Genomic DNA, 25318 nt, shown 5'->3' with positions numbered 1-25318 from the left:
TGAGACTCGGTGAGGCTTCCATAAGGAATTCGCCAAATCAACTGAAAATGATTTGATAAGTATTTTCTTGTTAACAGATACATCCACTAGATACCATGTAATTTGAATGTAGTAGGAAACACTGGCTTATGCTGTACAGCTCTTTCCATATAAATGTTTGTGTTCCACAGTGTGCTTTCCTGACTGTGTTTGAAGGGAGGCAAGCAATTTCCTGTCAGGGCCGACTGCAACTCACCCCTCAAAGGTTATACAAACTCCTCACACAAAAACGGAGTCCTATACAATGCAGAAAGGAAGGGAGAGAGAGAGGTGGGGTGGTAGAGAGAGAAAGAAAGAAAGAAAGAAAGAAAGAAAGAAAGAGAGCAAGAGTAAGGAATAGAGGGTATCAAAAGACAGAGGAAAGATAATGAATACATATCTGTGTGATGTCATTTATTCCATCCCCACCAGGCTTGTATCAGTCAAATGTTCTGCCACAGTGGCAGGCTCAGCCCTCTGGTTTATGTCTGAACAACACAGCTCTTCCACAAAGCCCACTGGAGAGGAGGAGGCTAGCTGATGGATTACTTTCCACATGCAATCCAAGCACAACCTAACCTGTTTTAGCCTGGTAATTTACAATGTGAACCTTTGTTCCTCTGTCTCTGTCTGTGACAGTCCTACTTGGAATTAGCTCCTTGATTTCCCTCCTTTTTATTCCGATACAGCCAGGCTGTCAGTGTGAACTCTTTATGAAAGCCTGACATCCCCCTGTCTGGTCTCTCTCTCTCTCTCTCTCTCTCTCTCTCTCTCTCTCTCTCTCTCTCTCTCTCTCTCTCTCTCTCTCTCTCTCTCTCTCTCTCTCTCTCTCTCTCTCTCTCTCTCTCTCTCTCTCTCTCTCTCTCTCTCTCTCTCTCTCTCTCTCTCTCTCTCTCTCTCTCTCTCTCTCTCTCTCTCTCTCTCTCTCTCTCTCTCTCTCTCTCTCTCTCTCTCTCTCTCTCTCTCTCTCTCTCTCTCTCTCTCTCTCTCTCTCTCTCTCTCTCTCTCTCAATTCAATTCAATTCAATTCAATTCAATGGGCTTTATTGGCATGGGAAACATGTGTTAACATTGCCAAAGCAAGTGAGGTAGGTAATATACAAAAGTCAAATAAACAATAAAAATGAACAGTAAACATTACACATACAGAAGTTTCAAAACAATAAAGACATTACAAATGTCATATTATATATATGCAGTGTTGTAACAATGTACAAATGGTTAAAGCACACAAGTTAAAATAAATAAACATAAATATGGGTTGTATTTACAGTGGTGTTTGTTCTTCACTGGTTGCCCTTTTCTTGTGGCAACAGGTCACAAATCTTGCTGCTGTGATGGCACACTGTGGAATTTCACCCAGTAGATATGGGAGTTTATCAAAATTGGATTTGTTTTCGAATTCTTTGTGGATCTGTGTAATCTGAGGGAAATATGTCTCTCTAATATGGTCATACATTGGGCAGGAGGTTAGGAAGTGCAGCTCAGTTTCCACCTCATTTTGTGGGCAGTGTGCACATAGCCTGTCTTCTCTTGAGAGCCATGTCTGCCTACGGCGGCCTTTCTCAATAGCAAGGCTATGCTCACTGAGTCTGTACATAGTCAAAGCTTTCCTTAAGTTTGGGTCAGTCACAGTGGTCAGGTATTCTGCCACTGTGTACTCTCTGTTTAGGGCCAAATAGCATTCTAGTTTGCTCTGTTTTTTTGTTAATTCTTTCCAATGTGTCAAGTAATTATCTTTTTGTTTTCTCATGATTTGGTTGGGTCTAATTGTGCTGTTGTCCTGGGGCTCTGTGGGGTGTGTTTGTGTTTGTGAACAGAGCCCTAGGACCAGCTTGCTTAGGGGACTCTTCTCCAGGTTCATCTCTCTGTAGGTGATGGCTTTGTTATGGAAGGTTTGGGAATCGCTTCCTTTTAGGTGGTTGTAGAATTTAACGGCTCTTTTCTGGATTTTGATAATTAGTGGGTATCGGCCTAATTCTGCTCTGCATGCATTATTTGGTGTTCTACGTTGTACACGGAGGATATTTTTGCAGAATTCTGCATGCAGAGTCTCAATTTGGTGTTTGTCCCATTTTGTGAAATCTTGGTTGGTGAGCGGACCCCAGACCTCACAACCATAAAGGGCAATGGGCTCTATGACTGATTCAAGTATTTTTAGCCAGATCCTAATTGGTATGTTGAAATTTATGTTCCTTTTGATGGCATAGAAGGCCCTTCTTGCCTTGTCTCTCAGATCGTTCACAGCTTTGTGGAAGTTACCTGTGGTGCTGATGTTTAGGCCGAGGTATGTATAGTTTTTTGTGTGCTCTAGGGCAACGGTGTCTAGATGGAATTTGTGGTCCTGGTGACTGGACCTTTTTTGGAACACCATTATTTTGGTCTTACTGAGATTTACTGTCAGGGCCCAGGTCTGACAGAATCTGTGCAGAAGATCTAGGTGCTGCTGTAGGCCCTCCTTGGTTGGTGACAGAAGCACCAGATCATCAGCAAACAGTAGACATTTGACTTCGGATTCTAGTAGGGTGAGACCGGGTGCTGCAGACTGTTCTAGTGCCCGCGCCAATTCGTTGATATATATGTTGAAGAGGGTGGGGCTTAAGCTGCATCCCTGTCTCACCCCACGACCCTGTGTGAAGAAATGTGTGTGTTTTTTGCCAATTTTAACCGCACACTTGTTGTTTGTGTACATGGATTTTATAATGTCGTATGTTTTACCCCCAACACCACTTTCCATCAATTTGTATAGCAGACCCTCATGCCAAATTGAGTCGAAGGCTTTTTTGAAATCAACAAAGCATGAGAAGACTTTGCCTTTGTTTTGGTTTGTTTGGTTGTCAATTAGGGTGTGTAGGGTGAATACATGGTCTGTTGTACGGTAATTTGGTAAAAAGCCAATTTGACATTTGCTCAGTACATTGTTTTCATTGAGGAAATGTACGAGTCTGCTGTTAATGATAATGCAGAGTATTTTCCCAAGGTTACTGTTGACGCATATTCCACGGTAGTTATTGGGGTCAAATTTGTCTCCACTTTTGTGGATTGGGGTGATCAGTCCTTGGTTCCAAATATTGGGGAAGATGCCAGAGCTAAGGACGATGTTAAAGAGTTTTAGTATAGCCAATTGGAATTTGTTGTCTGTATATTTGATCATTTCATTAAGGATACCATCAACACCACAGGCCTTTTTGGGTTTGAGGGTTTTTATTTTGTCCTGTAACTCATTCAAGGTAATTGGAGAATCCAATGGGTTCTGGTAGTCTTTAATAGTTGATTCTAGGATTTGTATTTGATCATGTATATGTTTTTGTTCTTTATTCTTTGTTATAGAGCCAAAAAGATTGGAGAAGTGGTTTACCCATACATCTCCATTTTGGATAGATAATTCTTCGTGTTGTTGTTTGTTTAGTGTTTTCCAATTTTCCCAGAATTGGTTAGAGTCTATGGAGTCTTCAATTACATTGAGCTGATTTCTGACGTGCTGTTCCTTCTTTTTCCGTAGTGTATTTCTGTATTGTTTTAGTGATTCGCCATAGTGAAGGCGTAGACTCAGGTTTTCCGGGTCTCTATGTTTTTGGTTGGACAGGTTCCTCAATTTATTTCTTAGATTTTTGCATTCTTTATCAAACCATTTGTCATTGTTGTTCATTTTCTTCGGTTTTCTATTTGAGATTTTTAGATTTGATAGGGAAGCTGAGAGGTCAAATATACTGTTAAGATTTTCTACTGCCAAGTTTACACCTTCACTATTGCAGTGGAACATTTTACCCAGGAAGTTGTCTAAAAGGGATTGAATTTGCTGTTGCCTAATTGTTTTTTGGTAGGTTTCCAAACTGCATTCCTTCCATCTATAGCATTTCTTAATGTTACTCAGTTCCTTTGGCTTTGATGCCTCATGATTGAGTATTGCTCTGTTCAAGTAGACTGTGATTTTGCTGTGGTCTGATAGGGGTGTCAGTGGGCTGACTGTGAACGCTCTGAGAGACTCTGGGTTGAGGTCAGTGATAAAGTAGTCTACAGTGCTACTGCCAAGAGATGAGCTATAGGTGAACCTACCATAGGAGTCCCCTCGAAGCCTACCATTGACTATGTACATACCCAGCGTGCGACAGAGCTGCAGGAGTTGTGACCCGTTTTTGTTGGTTATGTTGTCATAGTTGTGCCTAGGGGGGCATATGGGGGAGGGAATGCTGTCACCTGCAGGCAGGTGTTTGTCCCCCTGTGTGCTGAGGGTGTCAGGTTCTTGTCCAGTTCTGGCATTTAGGTCGCCACAGACTAATACATGTCCCTGGGCCTGGAAATGATTGATTTCCCCCTCCAGGATGGAGAAGCTGTCTTTATTAAAGTATGGGGATTCTAGTGGGGGGATATAGGTAGCACACAGGAGGACATTTTTCTCTGTTAAGATAATTTCCTTTTGAATTTCTAGCCAAATGTAAAATGTTCCTGTTTTGATTAATTTAATGGAGTGAGTTAGGTCTGCTCTATACCAAATTAGCATTCCCCCTGAGTCCCTTCCCTGTTTCACACCTGGTAGTTTGGTGGATGGGACTACCAGCTCTCTGTAACCTAGAGGGCAACCAGTGGGTCCGTCTCCGCTATACCATGTTTCTTGCAGGATGACAATGTCTGCATTACCGATTTCTTTGGTGAAGTCCGTGTTCCTGCTCTTTAGGCCAAAGGCAGATGACCACAGGCCTTGGATATTCCAGGATGATATAGTGAAGGCTTTTTGTTCCATAAAGTGTCCAATGTTGTTGGCCGTGTGGTTTGGCCTCAGGCCAGTAAGTGTGAGCAGAGCCTGCTGAGCATCTGGTACATGCCGTTGGCTTGGGCGAGTGTAAGAGTGGGGGTTGGGCCTGTTTGCCCGCTCACTACCTGGGCGTATGTGTGACTTCCATGTTGATGCTCTCTTTGCGGGGGTGGGGTGCATGGGGTGGGCAGGAGTGGCATAGGTCTGATCTGAGGGGGCCTAAATGGGGTGTGGGCATGGTTGATGTGGGGGGGTGTTGATTGGTTGGGGTGGGGGTGTGGATGTGTCTGGGGGTGCTGTGGTCTGGATGTAAGTCCTCTTGGCGTGGGTCCTCTATGTGTAGGTCCACGGGGGGGTCCTGCAGGTCTTGGAGGGTGTCTCGCTGGTCTGGGTGGGGTGTCTATTGATCTGTTGCTCCTGTGTGAAGTGTTGGGGCTGCGTTTGAGAGCGATGTCCTTTAGAGTCCGGACAAAGGTGGGCACTGCTGCCTTATAGAGGTGGACCTGGTCATAGAGGCTGTTCAAGTCCAGGGTGGAGTGGTGGGCCAGGAAAACATTTGGTTTTGAGGCACAGTCACGGGAAATGCTTGCGTTTACCCGCTGTATTGTAGCAGGGTGGAAGTCTTTTCGTGGTAGCAGGGTGGAGATAACCACTTGTGCATTGGGGAAAGTAGAAGAAGCTTTTTCAATCACTCCCTTCAGTGCTGTGGCCACCCTTTCCTGCTTTGCTCTCAGGTCGTTTGTGCCTGTGTGTATTATTATGTGGCTAGGTGAGCCTAGTTTGTCCTCAGACAGAAGGTCTAGGGCGCGCTGGGTGTTTGGACACCAGAGTTTAGACACACTGTGTTTGGGAAAAAGTTTTTTTTCTTCTATATATTTCCCATTTGAGTCCATAAGGAGAACAATCTGTGTCTTGTGTTTGTTCTCAGTGGGTGTGGGGGGGTTGTCAGGAGGGCTATCAGGGTGGCTGACAGGGGGGGTGCTCAGGGGGGGTGAGAGCTGCTGGGCTTGGGTTTTTTCTTTTGTCTGTTCTGCTGTGATGTTGACTCTATGGTCAGGGTCTGGTGTGGACTGTTCTGCTGTGGTGTCGAGACTTTTGTCCGGTGCTGAGGTGGGCTGTTCTGCTGGCGTCTCTGTGGGGATGGCCACCTCCCTAGTGGGTTGTTCTCTGTCACATGCCATCCCCCTCAACCTCTCCTCCAGCAGTCTGATCCTCTCCTCCATCCCCCTCTCCCTCTCCTCCAGCAGTCTGATCCTCTCCTCTAGTGCTTTGTTCTGCTCCTGCTTCTGCTCTTTCTCCTGTTGAAGTTGTCTCACCACTGTCCAGAGTGCAGATATGTCTCTCTCCACCTCCAGCTCTCCTGGTCTGGTTAAGGGGTTGTTGTGCTGGACTGTTGTCTGGGTCTGTGCTGACTGGAGTGTAATCACCTGCTGTTCCAGCTCCACCTGCCTTACCTCCAGCTGGGTGAATTTATCCTTCATTTCAATGAGGGAGAAGTGCTCTGTACTGGGAGGTTGACTGTCTGCTGAGGGTTGCTCGTCTGTGGGGTTATATGATGAAGAGGTCTGGTCTGACCCGCTTGGGGTGGGGGTATCTTTATCAAGGGAGAGCTTCTCCTGCTGGGCTAATTCTTTGATTAGGTGAAAGTCCAGCTGAAACTGTTTGGGGTTGCCCTGTACCAATACTGTTCCAGACTTATATAGATTTATGTTAGCTGACTCAGAGTCCTCGTTGTCAAGTATCCTGAGTTTCCACCCCTCGTTAACCCCCCCTCTCTTAACAGAGGGGTAGTGTGCTAATATAGCACTGTGCCATGCCAGGGGATGGTTTGTGTGGAAGATAAGGTTGCTGATGTTCCCATTTTTGTAATAGTCAGCAAAAAGTGTCTCTTGATTTTCCATAAGGAGCTTCATTTTGTGCTCTTTTCTTGCCTTATCATTCTTTACACTCACAGGGTACTGTATTTTAATTACCTCTGAACAGCAGGAGGGAGCTTCTAAGGCCTCTCCATTTGGTTGGGGTAGACTATTCGACTCTCCTGCCATTGTTGGGCTAATGGTCTTTGACACCTCTCACTTGACACGTCAGTGCTAGTTGAAGCTGTATCAAGTCAGTTACAGTTGAATACAGTTGAAGCTGTATCTCTCTCAGTTCCACAAAAAATCCAAGTTTAACTAACTCTAAATCTATCTTTTTTAAAGAAAATGCTGAAAAATGCAGGAGCTCATCTGATCATCACCTCTCTCTCTCTCTCTCTCTCTCTCTCTCTCTCTCTCTCTCTCTCTCTCTCTCTCTCTCCCTCTCTCTCTCTCTCTCTCTCTCTCTCTCTCTCACACTCTCTCTCTCTCTCTCTCTCTCACACTCTCTCTCTCACACTCTCTCTCTCACACTCTCTCTCTCACACTCTCTCTCTCACACTCTCTCTCTCACACTCTCTCTCTCACACTCTCTCTCACACACACACAGACAGACAGACACAGACGCACGCACACACACACACACAGACAGACAGACAGACAGACAGACAGACAGACAGAGAGAGAGACAGACAGACAGAGAGACAGACACACACAGACACACACAGACAGACACACGCACGCACACGCACGCACACAGACAGACGCAGACACGACGCACACAGACACACACACGCACACACAGACAGACACACGCACGCACACAGACACACGCAGACAGACAGACAGACAGACAGACAGACGCACGCACGCACACACACACACACACGCACAAACACACAAACACAAACACACACAAACGGCCTTTTCCTAGTAATTTAAACCAGGGCTCGCTTCCATTCCCTGGTTGGACACAGACTAGCTCCTTCAGTCTCTGTGTGTATACCTCTCTTCCTCTTGTCTCTGTACAAATGTACATCTTGTTCTAAACAGGGTCAGTTGGCTAATCATATCAGTGTAAACCAGTGGTCACCAACTGGTCCAGTTCATGTTTTTATTCAGCACTGTCAACACTGTTTTTATTCAACACTATTACAAAACATAAAGCGCGCTTCTCCCTACTTCCACTCGCGCTGCAGCTGCAACAAATGTGTAGCCAAGTGTATCGATACCACAGGAGGTTGGTGACACCTTCATTGGGGAGGACGGGCTTGTAGTAATGGCTGGAGCGGTATCAGCAGAATGGTATCAAATATATCAAACACATGGGTATCTTTCTAGAGCTCCAACTTTCCGACCTGAAGATCACTGACATCATGATTTGACCTAGTTTTTTTCCGAGTTCCCAATTGTTTTGAAAGCACCATGACCATCAGATGCAGGTAACATCAGTCCAGTAAAATAAAAAAGCTAATTATTTCAATTTATACTCAGCTGTGCCTCGCACATCAACTTATCTATTATGTTATGAAAGCTTGAGTTTTCAAATATAATTTGGTCTGAGAAGAACAATATTGGCAGGCCAGGTATATAGCCAATATGCTGGGATAATATATTAGGCCTACTGCACAAACCTCGTTCCTACAGAACAGTTTTTATTAGGTTAATGTAAATAAAAAATACATGTTTAAAAAAAATCTGAGCGGTAGATCTCGGCTTGCTTTTTGACTGCGATAGTGATTTTGACGCAGAAAAGGTTGGTGACCACTAGTGTAAACTCTTGAATAGGAAAATACTTTCACATCCAATTAGAGAAGTGGAGCCATTGTAACTGATGTGAAATGGCTAGCTAGTTAGCGGGGTGCACGCTAATAGTGTTTCAATTGGTGACGTCACTCGTTCTGAGACCTTGAAGTAGTTGTTCCCCTTGCTCTGCAAGGGCCGTGGCTTTTGTGGAGCGATGGGTAACGATGCGTCGTGGGAGGCAGTTGTAGATGTGTGCAGAGGGTCCCTGGTTCGAGCCCAGGTAGGGGCGAGGAGAGGGACGGAAGCTATACTGTTACACCAGCGGCCCAATATAAGCCGGTTTCCAAGTATGATGACTAGAGCTCTTCTGAGTGGAGAGTAATGGCTAACAGGCAATAAGCCAATTAATGTTATTACAGATATGAACCAGTTTCAAAGAGAACACCAAGAGAGACTAATAAACCAAACACGTGCAGCATTTAACATAAACTTCATTCCTCGTTAAATGTTATACTGCAGAACAATAGAAAACACATCCTGCTCAGACTTTGGTATCTGTCAGAGCATCCATTTTAGCATACAGTTCTGTTACTTCTATGCAGCGAATCATATTACATATGCTGCTAAATGCATTAGAACATCTATGGTGGTGGAGGATGTTTCAGAGATAAGGAAACATACTTTAACCTACAGAAAGACACAACATTGCTTAAATGGTCAGTTTTCAAATTTGTCTTCAAAATATAGCCATATTAAATACCTCATCACAGTACTTCTGTAAAACAACCAACTGCCAAGTTGGGAATTATGTCAGATAAATTAAACGTGAAGTGAAAGGTTGAACATTTTGGAATTTGGGATAAGTTCCAGCGGTCTCCCTGGCAGAGTTACTGAGGTAAAATAAGGATTTTAATGTAGTAGGATTATCTTAAATTAGTCCAATTCAGTAAAATGAACTTAAATAAACAACCAGATTAATAGTGTACACTTGAAAAGGTTCAGGAAAATCTGAGTTGAGGTAATGTTTTGCAAAAAGTGTCATTGTAGTGCTGCAAAACCCACACAGTCTGATGCTGGAACACCCCAACACATTCCCCAGGTAGGGTAGACAGAACAGGTAAGTGCAGGTAGGGTAGACAGAACAGGTAAGTGCAGGTAGGGTAGACAGAACAGGTAAGTGCAGGTAGGGTAGACAGAACAGGTAAGTGCAGGTAGGGTAGACAGAACAGGTAAGTGCAGGTAGGGTAGACAGAACAGGTAAGTGCAGGTAGGGTAGACAGAACAGGTAAGTGCAGGTAGGGTAGACAGAACAGGTAAGTGCAGGTAGGGTAGACCAAAGTGTTTGATGGTTGCAGCCATGTTCAGCCCTGTTCCATCCCTTTGTGTAAATTTATTAATGCAAATATGCCCAATAGTTATCTATTTTAACACGAAATATCTGATACATTAAGAAAATGTATATATGATTGCATTCTAAGAAAAAGTGAAATTCAACAATAAATGCAATGCCTGAATGTAATGGCTGTCAAAGTCGTTCTCCTCCTCAGACGAGGAGGAGCATGGATCGGACCAAGATGCGGATTGGTAATTGTACATGTTTAATGTAAATAACAAGAAAACACTACAAACTACAAAACAACAAACGTGACATACCTCAAAACAGTCCTGTGTGGTCCAAACACTGACACAGGAAACAAACACCCACAAAAGCCTACTGCCTATGGCTACCTTAAATATGGCTCCCAATCAGAGACAAATGAATGACAGCTGTCTCTGATTGAGACCCAATCTAGGCAGCCATAGACATAACTAGACAACCTAACAAACACTATCCCATACAACACCCATAGACTAACCAAACACACACAACATACAATGCCCACCCCAACTCACGCCCTGACCAACTAAACATAATCAAAATAACATAAAAATAGGTCAGGAACGTGACATAACCCCCCCCTCAAGGTGCGTACTCCGAACGCACCACCAAAAGTCTAGGGGAGGGTCTGGGTGGGCATCTGTCCACGGTGGTGGCTCCGGCTCTGGACGCTGTCCCCACACCACCATAGTCACTCCCCGCTTCCGTATCCCCCACCCAATGACCACCCTCCAACTAAACCCACCTAACTGAAGGGGCAGCATCGGGATAAGGGGCAGCACCGGGATAAGGGGCAGCACCGGGATGAGGGACGGCAGCTCCGGGCTGAGGGACGGCAGCTCCGGGCTGAGGGACGGCAGCTCCGGGCTGAGGGACGGCAGCTCCAGACTGGCTGGCGGATCCTGGCTGGCTGGCGGATCCTGGCTGGCTGACGGCTCTGGCTGGTCATGGCTGGCTGACGGCTCTGGCTGGTCATGGCTGGCTGACGGCTCTGGCTGGTCATGGCTGGCTGACGGCTCTGGCTGGTCAGATCTGGCGGAAGGCTCTGGCTGATCCGGTCTGGCGGAAGGCTCTGGCTGATCCGGTCTGGCGGAAGGCTCTGGCTGATCCGGTCTGGCGGAAGGCTCTGGCTGATCCGGTCTGGCGGAAGGCTCTGGCTGATCCGGTCTGGCGGAAGGCTCTGGCTGATCCGGTCTGGCGGAAGGCTCTGGCTGATCCGGTCTTGCGGAAGGCTCTGGCTGATCCGGTCTGGCGGAAGGCTCTAGCGGCTCCTGTCTGGCTGACGGCTCTAGCGGCTCCTGTCTGGCGGACGGCTCTGTAGGCTCATGGCAGACGGGCGGCTTTGCAGGCTCATGGCAGACGGGCGGCTTTGCAGGCTCATGGCAGACGGGCGGCTTTGCAGGCTCATGGCAGACGGACAGTTCAGACGGCGTTGGGCAGACGGGCAGTTCAGGCGCCGCTGGGCAGACGGGCAGTTCAGGCGCCGCTGGGCAGACGGGCAGTTCAGGCGCCGCTGGGCAGACGGGCAGTTCAGGCGCCGCTGGGCAGACGGGCAGTTCAGGCGCCGCTGGGCAGACGGCAGCACTCTGGCCGGCTGAGACGCACTGTAGGCCTGGTGCGTGGTACCGGAACTGGAGGTACCGGGCTAAGGACACGCACCTTCAGGCTAGTGCGGGGAACAACAACAGGGCACACTGGACTCTCGTGGCGCACTCTAGGCCTGGTGCGTGGTACCGGAACTGGAGGTACCGGGCTGAGGGCACGCACCTTAGGGCGAGTGCGGGGAGAAGGAACAGTGCGCACAGGGCTCTGGAGACGCACAGGAGGCTTGGTGCGTGGTGCCGGAACTGGAGGCACTGGGCTGGAGACACGCACCATAGGGAGAGTGCGTGGAGGAGGAACAGGGCTCTGGAGATGCACTGGAAGCCTGGTGCGTGGTGTAGGCACTGGTGGTACTGAGCTGGGGTGGGAAGGTGGCGCCGGATATACCGGACCGTGAAGGAGGACACGTGCTCTTGAGCACCGAGCCTCCCCAACCTTACCAGGTTGAATGGTCCCCGTAGCCCTGCCAGTGCGGCGAGGTGGAATAGCCCGCACTGGGCTATGCAGGCGAACCGGGGACACCACCTGTAAGGCTGGTGCCATGTACGCCGGCCCGAGGAGACGTACTGGAGACCAGATACGTTGGGCCGGCTTCATGGCACTCGGCTCGATGCCCAACCTAGCCCTCCCAGTGCGGCAAGGTGGAATAGCCCGCACTGGGCTAAGCACGCGTACTGGGGACACCGTGCGCTTTACCGCATAACACGGTGTCTGACCAGTACGACGCCCTCTCACTCCACGGCAAGCCCGGGGAGTTGGCTCAGGTATCCTACCCGGCTTCGCCACACTCCCCTTTAGCCCCCCCCCAAGACATTTTTGGGTGAGCCTCTCGGGCTTCCAGCCTCTCATACGTGCTGCCTCCTCATACCAGCGCTCCTGGGCTGTGGCTGCCTCCTTCTCCTCCCGAGAGCGGCGATTCTCTCCCACCTTAGCCCAGGGTCCTTCTCCATTGAAAATTTGCTCCCAACTCCATTCCTCTTCTCTCCATTGCTTTAGTTCTTGCCCTCCTTCCTCATTCCGCTTGGTCCTGTTGTGGTGGGTGTTTCTGTAATGGCTGTCAAAGTCGTTCTCCTCCTCAGACGAGGAGGAGCATGGATCGGACCAAGATGCGGATTGGTAATTGTACATGTTTAATGTAAATAACAAGAAAACACTACAAACTACAAAACAACAAACGTGACATACCTCAAAACAGTCCTGTGTGGTCCAAACACTGACACAGGAAACAAACACCCACAAAAGCCTACTGCCTATGGCTACCTTAAATATGGCTCCCAATCAGAGACAAATGAATGACAGCTGTCTCTGATTGAGACCCAATCTAGGCAGCCATAGACATAACTAGACAACCTAACAAACACTATCCCATACACATACAACACCCATAGACTAACCAAACACACACAACATACAATGCCCACCCCAACTCACGCCCTGACCAACTAAACATAATCAAAATAACATAAAAATAGGTCAGGAACGTGACACTGAATTCCCACCAAAATCACTGAACTCCATACATTATTTGTCTATGTCAGTAAAAAGTCCAAATCTGATGGATTATAAAAAAAGAAAACATTTGCAGTATTTTCATCTATTGCCCAACTCTTGCATTTATTAGAATTGTTATGATGATTTCTACTCGACGGAGGTGCAACCATAAGACAGAGCATAGCCTGTATTTGTACTTCTCCAAGTTGGAAAAGGGGCTAGCATATTCATGGGTTGCACCCCCGGCACTAGGTTGCATCGTTGCGATTTCTATAAACGTTCTACAGATGCTGCAGCATATTGATGTTTGGCTGATGGTTGATGCCAAGTCTTTCTGAATGGGGGCTAATGACTGTTTCATCAAATGTACACTATAATGGCTTGGAAACATTGCTGCTTGGACATTGCTGAAGTAGATTAAAACAACTTTGTCATCATTATGATGTGGTCAAGTTTACTTTAAAGAGATGGCAAGGTTGCCATGAGCTAGCAAAGTTAATCAGAAATACAGTTAAAGTCAGAAGTTTACATACACTTAGGTTGGAGTCATTAGAACTTGTTTTTCAACCACTCCACAAATTTCTTGTTAACAAACTATAGTTTTGGCAGGTCGGTTAGGACATCTACATGACACAAGTCATTTTTCCAACAATTGTTTACAGACAGATTATTTCACTTATAACTCACTCTATCACAATTCCAGTGTGTCAGAAGTTAACATACACTAAGTTGACTGTGCCTTTAAACAGCTTGGAAAATTCCAGAAAATGATGGCATGGCTTTAGAAGCTTCTGATAGGCTAATTGACATAATTTGAGTCAATTGGAGGTGTACCTGTGGATGTATTTCAAGGCCTACCTTCAAACTCAGTGCATCTTTGCTTGACATTATGGGAATATCAAAAGAAATCAGCAAAGACCTCAGAAAAAAAATTGTAGACCTCCACAAGTCTGGTTCATCCTTGGGAGCAATTTCCAAACGCCTGAAGGTACCACGTTCATCTGTACAAACAATAGTACACAAGTATAAACACCATGGGACCATGCAGCCGTCATACCGCTCAGGAAGGAGACGCGTTCTGTCTCATAGAGATGAACGTACTTTGGTTCGAAAAGTGCAAATCAATCCCAGAACAACAGCAAAGGACCGTGTGAAGATGCTGGAGGAAACAGGTACAAAAGTATCTATATCCACAGTAAAACGAGTCCTATATCGACATAACCTGAAAGGCCGCTCAGCAAGGAAGAAGCCACTGCTCCAAAACCACCATAAAAAAGCCAGACTACGGTTTGCAACTGCACATGGGGACAAAGGTCGTACTTTTTGGAGAAATGCCCTCTGATCTGATGAAACAAAAATAGAACTGTTTGGCCATAATGAACATTGTTATGTTTGGAAGAAAAAGGGGGAGGCTTGCAAGCCGAAGAACACTATCCCAACCGTGAAGCATGGGGGTGGCAGCATCATGTTGTAGGGGTGCTTTGCTGCAGGAGAGACTGGTGCACTTCACAAAATACATGGCATCATGAGGCAGGAAAATTATGTGGATATATTGAAGCAACATCTCAGGACATCAGTCAGGAAGTTAAAGCTTGGTCGCAAATGGGTCTTCCAAATGGACAATGACCCCAAGCATACTTCCAAAGTTGTGGAAAAATAGCTTAAGGACAACAATATCAAGGTATTGGAGTGGCCATCACAAAGCCCTGACCTCAATCCCGTTGAAGATTTGTGGGCAGAACTGAAAAAGCGTGTGCGAGCAAGGAGGCTAACAAACCTGACTCAGTTACACCAGCTCTGTCAGGAGGAATGGGCCAAAATTCACCCAACTTATTGTGGGAAGCTTGTGGAAGGCTACTTGAAACGTTTGACCCAAGTTAAACAATTTAAAGGCAATGCTACCAAATACTAATTGAGTGTATGTAAACTTCTGACCCACTGGGAATGTGATGAAAGAAATAAAAGCTGAAAGAAATCATTCTCTCTATTATTCTGACATTTCACATTCTTAAAAAAAGGTTCAATTAATAAAAAAGACTGCATTGAGTAGAACGCTCAGTTGGGCATCAGTCCTAAAACAAATGTTCAAAACAATATTGTGCTGAAAGGTGGACAGACAGCTGTATGGCACATTGTGTGTCCACAAATACACAGGCCTTTCCAGATGAAGGAGGCCATTGTCTCAGTAGAGTTTTAATGGCTGATATCTGAGATTAGATTACCAGAGAATGGCCGAGCTAAAGCCCACTGCTGAGATAACACGCTATATGAAAACACTATCAATCACATAGAATGTCTCCGATCTGCATGACAGCACAACTGCTCTCTGGGTCAGTATAGTAGAGGATGTGGTTTGACCTCCAATGGGGTAGGTCAAAACACCCATTGACAATAACAACATAAGAAACATGCAAGGGTTTAATAGGGGTTCAGGAAGACAGTGATTAAATATTAAGAGACTTTCCAACTCTACTTCAACAAAAGAGTGTTTTCTACAGCCCAATGCCCATGATATCATTCATCAACAAGGGACCTTTACAGTACCTGCTGATCTACAGTATCTGCTACTGTTGCATCATTCAGCAATCAGGTCTCCCTATAGCCATATGCCAATGTTGCTCTTGGCTGCACAGCCTGCAGTCATTTCACTTGTGAGAGCAGCAACCAAAGTCAATCCTGGCCTTAAACTGAAAGCTTTTCCTACTGTAAAATGGGAGTAGCAGCAGTAACATGATGCTGTGGTCTTTTCAATTAGGATGCATAGCATCTATCCCCAGTACTGTGATGGTCACACAATAAGAACATTGTATTAACCCTTGTGTGGTATTCAGGTCTGTGGGACCCATTTTTAATGTTTACTAAAGAAAAATGATCTAATTAATTATTTTTTCAACCTGAGACTCATTGGCCTTGGCTCATTTTCTGTGAAGAACATGTAAAATAACACATGTTCATTGAGTGCACACTGTGCACCCCCCTACAGATGCATATTACATACAGTATGTGGTGTTTGGGTCCACTGGACCCGAGGTTAATAAAAAAGTGTAGAAAAGTGTGTGTGTAGGTGAAAACAAGTAAAAATGAAACAAAAAGGTTTGCTGTGTGCCTTCACCCTGTCTTCCTCCTCCCTGGGCCTGCTGTTTCAACAAAGCACCAAGAACCTGTCTGTCTCCCTGCCTGTCTCCCGCACTCTCCTCTCCTCACACTCTTTACCCTTTGTAGTGTGTGAAACTACACAATGTCTTGCGGGAACCTACACAATGTTATTACAATACATTATTTCGATACATTGTAAAACATGCAGTATTTTCCCACACTCTACCCCAGCCAGGTGCAAATTGGGGGAGGGACTCAACAAATAAATAGCTTTGCATGTCTACTCCTTACCACAATCAATCAGTATGTAAAAAATAATCTCTGATCAGAGGACCTTAGAAATAATGTTTGTAGAGAGAGAAGCTAGTGTGGAAGGAGCATCTTTCACTTTGGAAGATGAAGAATTTTCCGAATATGAGGATCATGTCTTTGTCAATTCGGAGTCTGACAGTGAGTTGGAAGAAGAGGATGAGATTGACCCTCAGCCAGCCCCAGGACCAGCCCGTCAGCAGCCAACCCCAGGACCAGCCTGTCAGCAACCAGCTCATCAGCAGCCTGCAGGAGGAGAAATATGGATGTAAAAAAAAATGCCCAAGGAATGAGCCACCCTGCATAGCTGTCAATGTGATAAGGATGCAACCAGGGCCGACGGCGGTTACTCATGGGCAGGACATAAAGTCTTCTTTTGAACTGTTCATCCCAGTCACAATCCAGAAAATCATTCTGGACTGCACTAATTTGGAGGGAAAGCGTGTTTTTGGAGAGCGATGGAATGAGATGGACCAAACTCATTTACATGCATACTTTCGGGTTCTTATCCTTGCTGGTGTTTTCAGATCCAATTGGGGAATACATTGGGAATCCCTGTGGGATGCAGAAACTGGCAGAGAACTTTTCCGTTCAACAATGTCTCTGGAAAACTTCCACATTATTTCCAGGATTATTCGCTTCGATAACCGAGACACCAGACCAGCTCGGCGGCAGAGAGACAAGCTAGCTGCAATCAGGTCAGTGTGGGACAAGTGGGTGGACCGCCTCCCCCTGTTTCACAACCCTGGGCCCAACGTTACTGTTGATGAGCAGCTTATACCATTTAGGGGACACTGCCCCTTTAGGCAGTACATACCGTCTAAACATACAAAATATGGAATCAAGATCTGGGCTGCCTGTGATGCTGCTTCATCATATGCGTGGAACTTGCAAGTGTATATGGGGAAGCCAGATGGAAGAGCCCCTGAGAATAACCAAGGGATGTGGGTTGTCCTGGACGTGACACAGGGACTCCGTGGCCACAACATCATATGAAATAATTTTTTTACTTCGCACAAGCTGGGACAGGAGATCCCCAAGATGAAGCTGACGATGGTAGGAACAGTATGAAAAAACAAGCCAGAGCTCCCAACTCAGCTGTTGAATACACAGAACAGGCCTATCAATTCCTCTACATTTGTGTGCACGGCCTACACGTCCCTAGTGTCCTACGTGCCAAAGAAAGGCAAAAATGTGGTACTCATGAGTACGCTGTGGCCAGGAACATCAAAAAACAGAAATCATAATTTATTACAATGCCACAAAATGAGGGGTGGACAATTTAGAGAAGCTGGTGACTGGCTACAGCTGAAAAGAAGAACCCTACGATATTCTTCAACATCTTGGACATCTCGGTGTACAACCCGTTTGTCATCTGGATGGCCTTGAACCCAGATTGGAACAGAGGGAAGCTCCAGAGGAGATGGCACTTTCTCTAGGAGCTGGGCAAGGCATTGGTAAGACCTCAAATCCAGAGGAGGCAACATATCCCAAGGACCCCAGCTTCTGCAGCCATCGTGAGGAGGATGCTGGTGCCCCATCCGTCCGACCCACAGAACCAACAACTCCAATCCCGGAAGTAAGTGTGAGTGATGTTGTTGCATGTGTGTGTCTGACTCTCCTACCTTGGCCTGCTGTAACTATATATGCGAGTGAGTGAGATGTTAGTAAAATTCCTGAACTAAGTGTTTTCATCATTCTAGATTGCAACCGGTAGCAACAAGAAGAAGCACTGCGATGTGTGTGGACCCAAGAAGGACAGGAAGACACAGTACACATGCATCAAATGCAATAAATACATTTGCAACACACACACAGTAAAACTCTGTCCCTCATGTGGTGTGTAGACCGGCCTTAATTTGTGTTCAATGGGGCTCATTTATCATTTCCATAAAATACCGTATGTAACATTTGTCCTTCCAATGTGTTCAGTTCAAAGCAATAAACATCAATAGTGATGAAAACCTTGTTTCATTTATATTTGTTCAAGATAAACATGATTTTTTTACACCCATGTCTTGATTATAATAGATTTTTGTTTACATAAATCACATTTTATTTAAAAAAACGAATAGCCCTTTTATTGATCAATGTGATCTAGCAGAGGTAAATGGCAAATATTAATCATGTATGCTGTCTATATTCCTTGTAATTGATATCAGTCAACATATAAATATTAAGTGTTAAGTATTTTTTTCTAAAATTGTTATGGCTGTATTGTTTTAAAAACCCAATAATGTTGTGGGTCCAGACCCGCAAACATTGGGTGAATAACAAAAACATGAACACCACACAAGGGTTAATTATGAATATAAAAATGACTCATATTATAGAAAAAAATATCCTTTGACAACCTCCACTGGCTCCACCAGGCTTTCTGTCTAACCACTGTGTCTGTCTCATTTCCTGTCCCATGCAGGGCCATGGAAGGACTGCCTACAGGCCCTTGAGGATGGCCACACGGCCAGTGGCATGTACCTGGTGAAGCCAGAGAACGCCAACAAACTAATGCAGGTGTGGTGTGACCAGAGACACGACCCTGGTGGCTGGACCGTCATCCAGAGAAGACTGGACGGCTCAGTGAACTTCTTCAGGAACTGGGAGACTTACAAGGTATGTAAACAGCCCCACTCTAAGGCAAACTCATTTAGTAAAAGGGGGAGGCAGGTTCTATGTAGAACTGTGTCTGTATGCTGAACATTGGCTGTAGTTCGAAGTGAAACAGGTGACTTATGTCTGGTGTGTCTGACGTTAAAACGATATAAACTAATAAATAAACTAAGTAATTGTTGAGGTTTGAGGAGAATGGTCTCTTGCACTGCCTGTACCTACAGGGTTTTGCACCTGTCAGTCACACCACTGGCCGATGACTCATACCATCCGTCAACATGAGTTGGGTCTTTGTGAAATTAGTCCACACAGGACGCATACAGGCTTAATGAGAAACATGTGGATGAAAAGCTGCCATACTGGAAATAAATGCCACAATATAAATATTGCCCACTGAAAAATTATTCATGGTCCATGAAAATGATTTATATTTACATCATAGCAATGGTTTGAGGAAAAATAAATGTCTGAATTCAGGTAGTTACACAACATTACACAGGCAGTCATGAGGACAGCATGAAATACTAAGGGATGAATATTGCCAGTGGGGAATGAGGTGAAAAGGGTCTGGCTAGTGTAAGGATCTAAAGTACTGCAACAAGGCAAAACAATTTGAGTGCAAACATCATAGGGCAGACAGACAATTTGCAAGAATCTTGTTTAAATCCTTGCCAGAGAACTTTCCAAGACCTTTACAATACACATTAAAACACATGGGAATTAAATGTGTACAATTGCCAGATCTTCCCATGATTCAAAGCATGTGCAATGTAATGTAAAACATATCACATCCAGTGACCTGTCCTGACACGGAACTGAGGCAGAACAGTCCAGACCAGCACACATCTTGTAGATCCCCCATTCTCCTCTACAGGCCATTAAATAATTTTTTATAATTGCAAGACAGTGAAGATCTGACCACTGAATACTGGCTATGGTGTAGTAGGCTCATGGGCTATTTGCTGGTACCTTCCCTGACAATAAACAACACTCTAAGACAGATTCATATTGACCTTTACTGTCAGAGCATCTAGAGGGACTGTTTATCTCAGTACTTCCGGGGCACCGACTAGAGAAGAGGCTCTGAATTATCCCCCAGACCTCAAGACCAACTGCTTTCAGCTGAAGGGACTTGTGTAAAGCCCATCATGCTGACTGTGTTGTATGTATTCTCACTTTGCCCCTCATAGCAAGGCTTTGGGAACATCGATGGAGAGTATTGGCTGGGCCTGGAGAACATCTACTGGCTGACCAACCAGAGGAACTACAAGCTGCTGGTGACTCTGGAAGACTGGTCTGGCAGGAAGGTGTTTGCAGAGTACGCCAGCTTCAGGCTGGAGCCTGAGGAAGACTTCTACAAGCTCAGGGTGGGCCGCTACCATGGCAACGCCGGAGACTCCCTCACCTGGCACAGTGGCAAACAGTTCACTACGCTGGACAGAGACCATGATGCATATACAGGTAGCACACACTCACGCAGTCACGTTGAAACAGAAACACGAGATAACGTTTCTAGTGTTCTGAGTTCTGACTCAGTTAACTAACAATTAGCCTAGTCCATACTGTAAGCCCACAATACATTTTTGTTGAGATTCTACAATGTTGTCTAACTGATATTTGCTTCAACCCAGGTAACTGTGCCCACTACCAGAAGGGAGGCTGGTGGTACAATGCATGTGCTCATTCTAACCTCAACGGAGTATGGTACAGAGGAGGACACTACCGCAGTCGCTACCAAGATGGAGTCTACTGGGCTGAATTCAGAGGAGGTGCCTACTCCCTGAAGAAAGTATCTATGATGATACGACCGAACCCAAACACCTTTCATTAAATATCCATTAACAAGACAAATTAGCCCCTTTTCAAAACGACTTCCTCTCCACAAAAACTTAAATTCAAACAACAACTCTTGAACTCTGAAATAAAGGCATCTCACACAGCCAGATCAAGAAGATGATGACATAGAAAGTGCAATATCTAAGCCTCAGGCAGGACTCTTGGAAGAGCAATACAGGAGAAGCAGGGTGCATCCTGTTGCTCCACAGACAAACACATGTAACGGTGTGGCTGTATGCTTGCTTCGCTCCCTTTAAATTTAGTTCAAATGTGTCTGTTTACTTAACTTTGAGCAAAGTGTACTGCTGCCTTAGAACTGATGGTACGGTGTGATTCATATGGGAGAAAACAGGAGGAAAAGAGAGTGTATGTCAGTTCACAGTGCTCACACTAAGTAGCTTGGGATAGCAATCCTATATTGTAGTCCGTATGTGTTATAGTGCAGAACATAATTTTATGAGAATGAAGATGACACAGGACAATATATCCAGTGACTAGCCTTATGGTGTTTAAATCAAGCTCTTCAGGTGAGTAATTTATAGGAAACAATAATCACATTTCTTAAACCATGGTATAGACAGGTACTCTTAATATGTTAGCCATAATCTTTGTCAACATACACAATCTAATGTCTACCACCCATGTAAAAGGGGGAATAGATACAATAGTTTGCTCTACAGCACTGGTACTGTCAACAGTTATGAGCTGATATCTGGCTTACAAACTCAAAGTAAACAATGATTTAGATCATTCCACTAAACATACTGCTAGTGTGGCGGAGTGCAAGGTACAGGGAATAATGACAACTGACTTAATCATACAGTGCATTCGGAAAATATTCAAACCCCTTGACTTTTTTTACATTTTGTTACGTTACAGACTTATTCTAAAATTAATTAAATCGTTTTTGCCCCTCATCAATCTACACACAATACCCCATAATGACAAAACAAAAACAGGTTTTTAGAAAGTTTAGCAAATTTATACATTAAAAAAATAATGAAATATTACATTTACATAAGTATTCAGACCCTTTACTCAGTACTTTGTTGAAGCACCTTTGGCAGCGATTACAGCCTTGAGTCTTCTTTGGTATGATGCTACAAGCTTGGAACACCTGTATTTGGGGAGTTTCTCCCATTCTTCTCTGCAGATCCTCTCAAGCTCTGTCATGATTGGATGGGGAGTGTCGCTGCACAGCTATTTTCAGGTCTCTCCAGAGATGTTCGATCAGGTTCAAGTCCAGTCTCTGGCTGGGCCACTCAAGGACATACAGACACTTGTCCCAAAGCCACTCCTGCGTTGTCTTGGCTGTGTGCTTATGGTCATTGTCCTGTTGGAAGGTGAACCTTCACCCCAGTCTGAGGTCCTGAGCACTCTGGAGCAGGTTTTCATCAAAGATCTCTCTGTACTTTGCTCTGTTCATCTTTCCCTTGATCCTGACTAGTCTCCCAGTCCCTTCCGCTGAAAAACATCCCCACCGCATGCCATTACCATGCTTCACTGTAGGGATGGTGCCAGGTTTCCTCCAGATATGACGCTTGGCATTCAGGCCAAAGAGTTCAATCTTGGTTTCATCAGACCAGAGAATCTTGTTTCTTATGAGCGGAGTTCTTTAGGTGCCTCCAAGCGGCGCTCGTGCCTTTTACTGAGGAGTGGCTTCCGTCTGGGCACTCTACCACAAAGGCCTGATTGGTGGAGTGCTGCAGAGATGGTTGTCCTTCTGGAAGGTTCTCACATCTTCACAGAGGAACTCTGGAACTCTGTCAGAGTGACCATCAGTTTCTTGGTCACTCCCTGACCAAGGCCCTTGTCCCCTAATTGCTCAGTTTAGCCGGGCGGGCCAGCTCTAGGAAGAGTCTTGATGGTTCCAAACTTCTTCCATTTAAGACCGATGGTGTCATGTTTTGTCATTGATTATCATGTCTTGTCCCTGTGCTTCCCTTCTATTCGTTTCCCTCTGCTGGTCTTATTAGGTTCTTTCCCTCTTTCAATCAATCAATCAATTTTATTTTATATAGCCCTTCGTACATCAGCTAATATCTCGAAGTGCTGTACAGACACCCAGCCTAAAACCCCAAACAGCTAGTAATGCAGGTGTAGAAGCACGGTGGCTAGGAAAAACTCCCTAGAAAGGCCAAAACCTAGGAAGAAACCTAGAGAGGAACCAGGCTATGAGGGGTGGCCAGTCCTCTTCTGGCTGTGCCGGGTGGAGATTATAACAGAACTATGCCAAGATGTTCAAAAATGTTCATAAGTGACAAGCATGGTCAAATAATAATCATGAATAATTTTCAGTTGGCTTTTCATAGCCGATCATCAAGAGTTGAAAAACAACAGGTCTGGGACAGGTGGCGGTTCCATAACCGCAGGCAGAACAGCTGAAACTGGAATAGCAGCAAGGCCAGGCGGACTGGGGACAGCAAGGAGTCACCACGGGCGGCAGTCCCGACGCATGGTCCTAGGGCCCAGGTCCTCCGAGAGAAAGAAAGAGAGAAGGAGAAAATTAGAGAGAGCCAAGATTTTCAAAATTTCCATAAATGACAAGCATGGTCAAATAATAATCAGGAATAAATCTCAGTTGGCTTTTCATAGCCGATCATTAAGAGTTGAAAACAGCAGGTCTGGGACAGGTAGGGGTTCCATAACCGCAGGCAGAACAGTTGAAACTGGAATAGCAGCAAGGCCAGGCGGACTGGGGACAGCAAGGAGTCACCACGGCCGGTAGTCCCGACGTATGGTCCTAGGGCTCAGGTCCTCCGAGAGAAAGAAAGAGAGAAGGAGAAAATTAGAGAGAGCCAAGATTTTCAAAATGTTCATAAATGACAAGCATGGTCAAATAATAATCAGGAATAAATCTCAGTTGGCTTTTCATAGCCGATCATTAAGAGTTGAAAACAGCAGGTCTGGGACAGGTAGGGGTTCCGTAACCACAGGCAGAACAGTTGAAACTGGAATAGCAGCAAGGCCAGGCGGACTGGGGACAGCAAGGTGTCATCATGCCCGGTAGTCCTGACGTATGGTCCTAGGGCTCAGGTTCTCAGAGAGAAAGAGAGAACGAGAGAATTAGAGAGAGCATACTTAAATTCACACAGGACACTGGATAAGACAGGAGAAGTACTCCAGGTAACCAACTGACCCTAGCCCCCCGACACAAACTACTGCAGCATAAATACTGGAGGCTGAGACAGGAGCGGTCAGGAGACACTGTGGCCCCATCCGAAGAAACCCCCGGACAGGGCCAAATAGGAAGGATATAACCCCACCCACTTTGCCAAAGCACAGCCCCCGCACCACTAGAGGGAAATCCTCAACCACCAACTTACAATCCTGAGACAAGGCCGAGTATAGCCCACAAAGGTCTCCACCACAGCACAAACCAAGGGGGGGCGCCAACCCAGACAGGAAGATCACGTCAGTAACTCAACCCACTCAAGTGACGCACCCCTCCTAGGGACGGCATGAAAGAGCACCAGCAAGCCAGTGACTCAGCCCCTGTAACAGGGTTAGAGGCAGAGAATCTCAGTGGAGATTCTCTTTCTATCCCTCTCTCTCCCCCTCCCTCTCTCCCTCTCTCGCTCTCTCTCTCTATCGTTCCGTTCCTGCTCCCAGCTGTTCCTCATTCTCCTAACTACCTCATTTACTCTTTCACACCTGTCCCCTATTTTGCCCTCTGATTAGAGTCCCTATTTCTCCCTCTGTTTTCCGCTTCTGTCCTTGTCGGATCCTTGTTTGATGTTTGCTGTTCTGTGTCCTTGTTCCGCCCTGTCGTGTTTTTGCCATCTTCAGATGCTGCGTGTGAGCAAGTGTCTATGTCAGCTACGGCCTGTGCCTTCCCGAAGCGACCTGCAGTCTGTGGTCGCGTCTCCAGTCGTTCCTCTCTACTGACGAGAGGATTTCAGTTTTCCTGTTTTGGATTTACCTAAGATAATATCCAGGAGTATCGTTTTTTGTTTAAGACTGGAATAAAGACTCTGTTTCTATTAAGTCGCTTTTGGGTCCTCATTCACCAGCATAACAGAAGGATCCGACCAAGAATGGACCCAGCGACTACGGATTCTCGCAACACTGCCGTCGAGTTCCAGGGAGCAATGCTCGGCAGACACGAGCAGGAATTGTCTGCTGCTCGTCATGCCGTTGAGACCCTGGCCGCTCAGGTCTCCGACCTCTCAGGACAGTTTCAGAGTCTTCGTCTCGTGCCACCAGCTACTTCCTGGTCTTCCGAGTCTCCGGAACCTAGGGTTAATAACCCACCATGTTACTCTGGGCAGCCCACTGAGTGTCGCTCCTTTCTCACCCAGTGTGATATTGTGTTCTCTCTCCAGCCCAACACATACTCAAGAGAGAGAGCTCGGATCGCTTACGTCATATCACTCCTTACTGGTCGGGCTCGGGAGTGGGGCACAGCTATCTGGGAGGCAAGGGCTGAGTGTTCTAACGATTATCAGAACTTTAAAGAGGAGATGATACGGGTTTTTGATCGTTCAGTTTTTGGGAAGGAGGCTTCCAGGGCCCTGGCTTCCCTATGTCAAGGTGATCGATCCATAACGGATTACTCTATAGAGTTTCGCACTCTTGCTGCCTCCAGTGACTGGAACGAGCCGGCGTTGCTCGCTCGTTTTC

General features: G+C 45.9%; 1 protein-coding gene across 3 annotated transcripts in view; it reads left to right on the top strand.

Annotated features, from left to right (window-relative positions):
• The window catches only part of LOC139576857 (angiopoietin-related protein 2-like), a 34865-nt gene extending 9870 nt beyond the window's left edge, over nt 1-24995 (top strand). For all 3 annotated transcript variants that reach the window (XM_071403401.1, XM_071403400.1, XM_071403399.1), the window contains 3 exons: nt 18669-18862; nt 20050-20320; nt 20491-24995. In XM_071403401.1, the coding sequence (XP_071259502.1) occupies nt 18669-18862; nt 20050-20320; nt 20491-20690 (665 nt within the window). In that variant the 3' untranslated portion in view covers nt 20691-24995. The remainder of the gene's footprint in view (nt 1-18668; nt 18863-20049; nt 20321-20490) is intronic.
• Nucleotides 24996-25318: the final 323 nt, after the last annotated feature.

Source organism: Salvelinus alpinus, chromosome 5 (assembly GCF_045679555.1).
Source record: "Salvelinus alpinus chromosome 5, SLU_Salpinus.1, whole genome shotgun sequence".
Taxonomy (NCBI): domain Eukaryota; kingdom Metazoa; phylum Chordata; class Actinopteri; order Salmoniformes; family Salmonidae; genus Salvelinus; species Salvelinus alpinus.
This window is presented reverse-complemented; position numbering and strand designations above follow the sequence as displayed.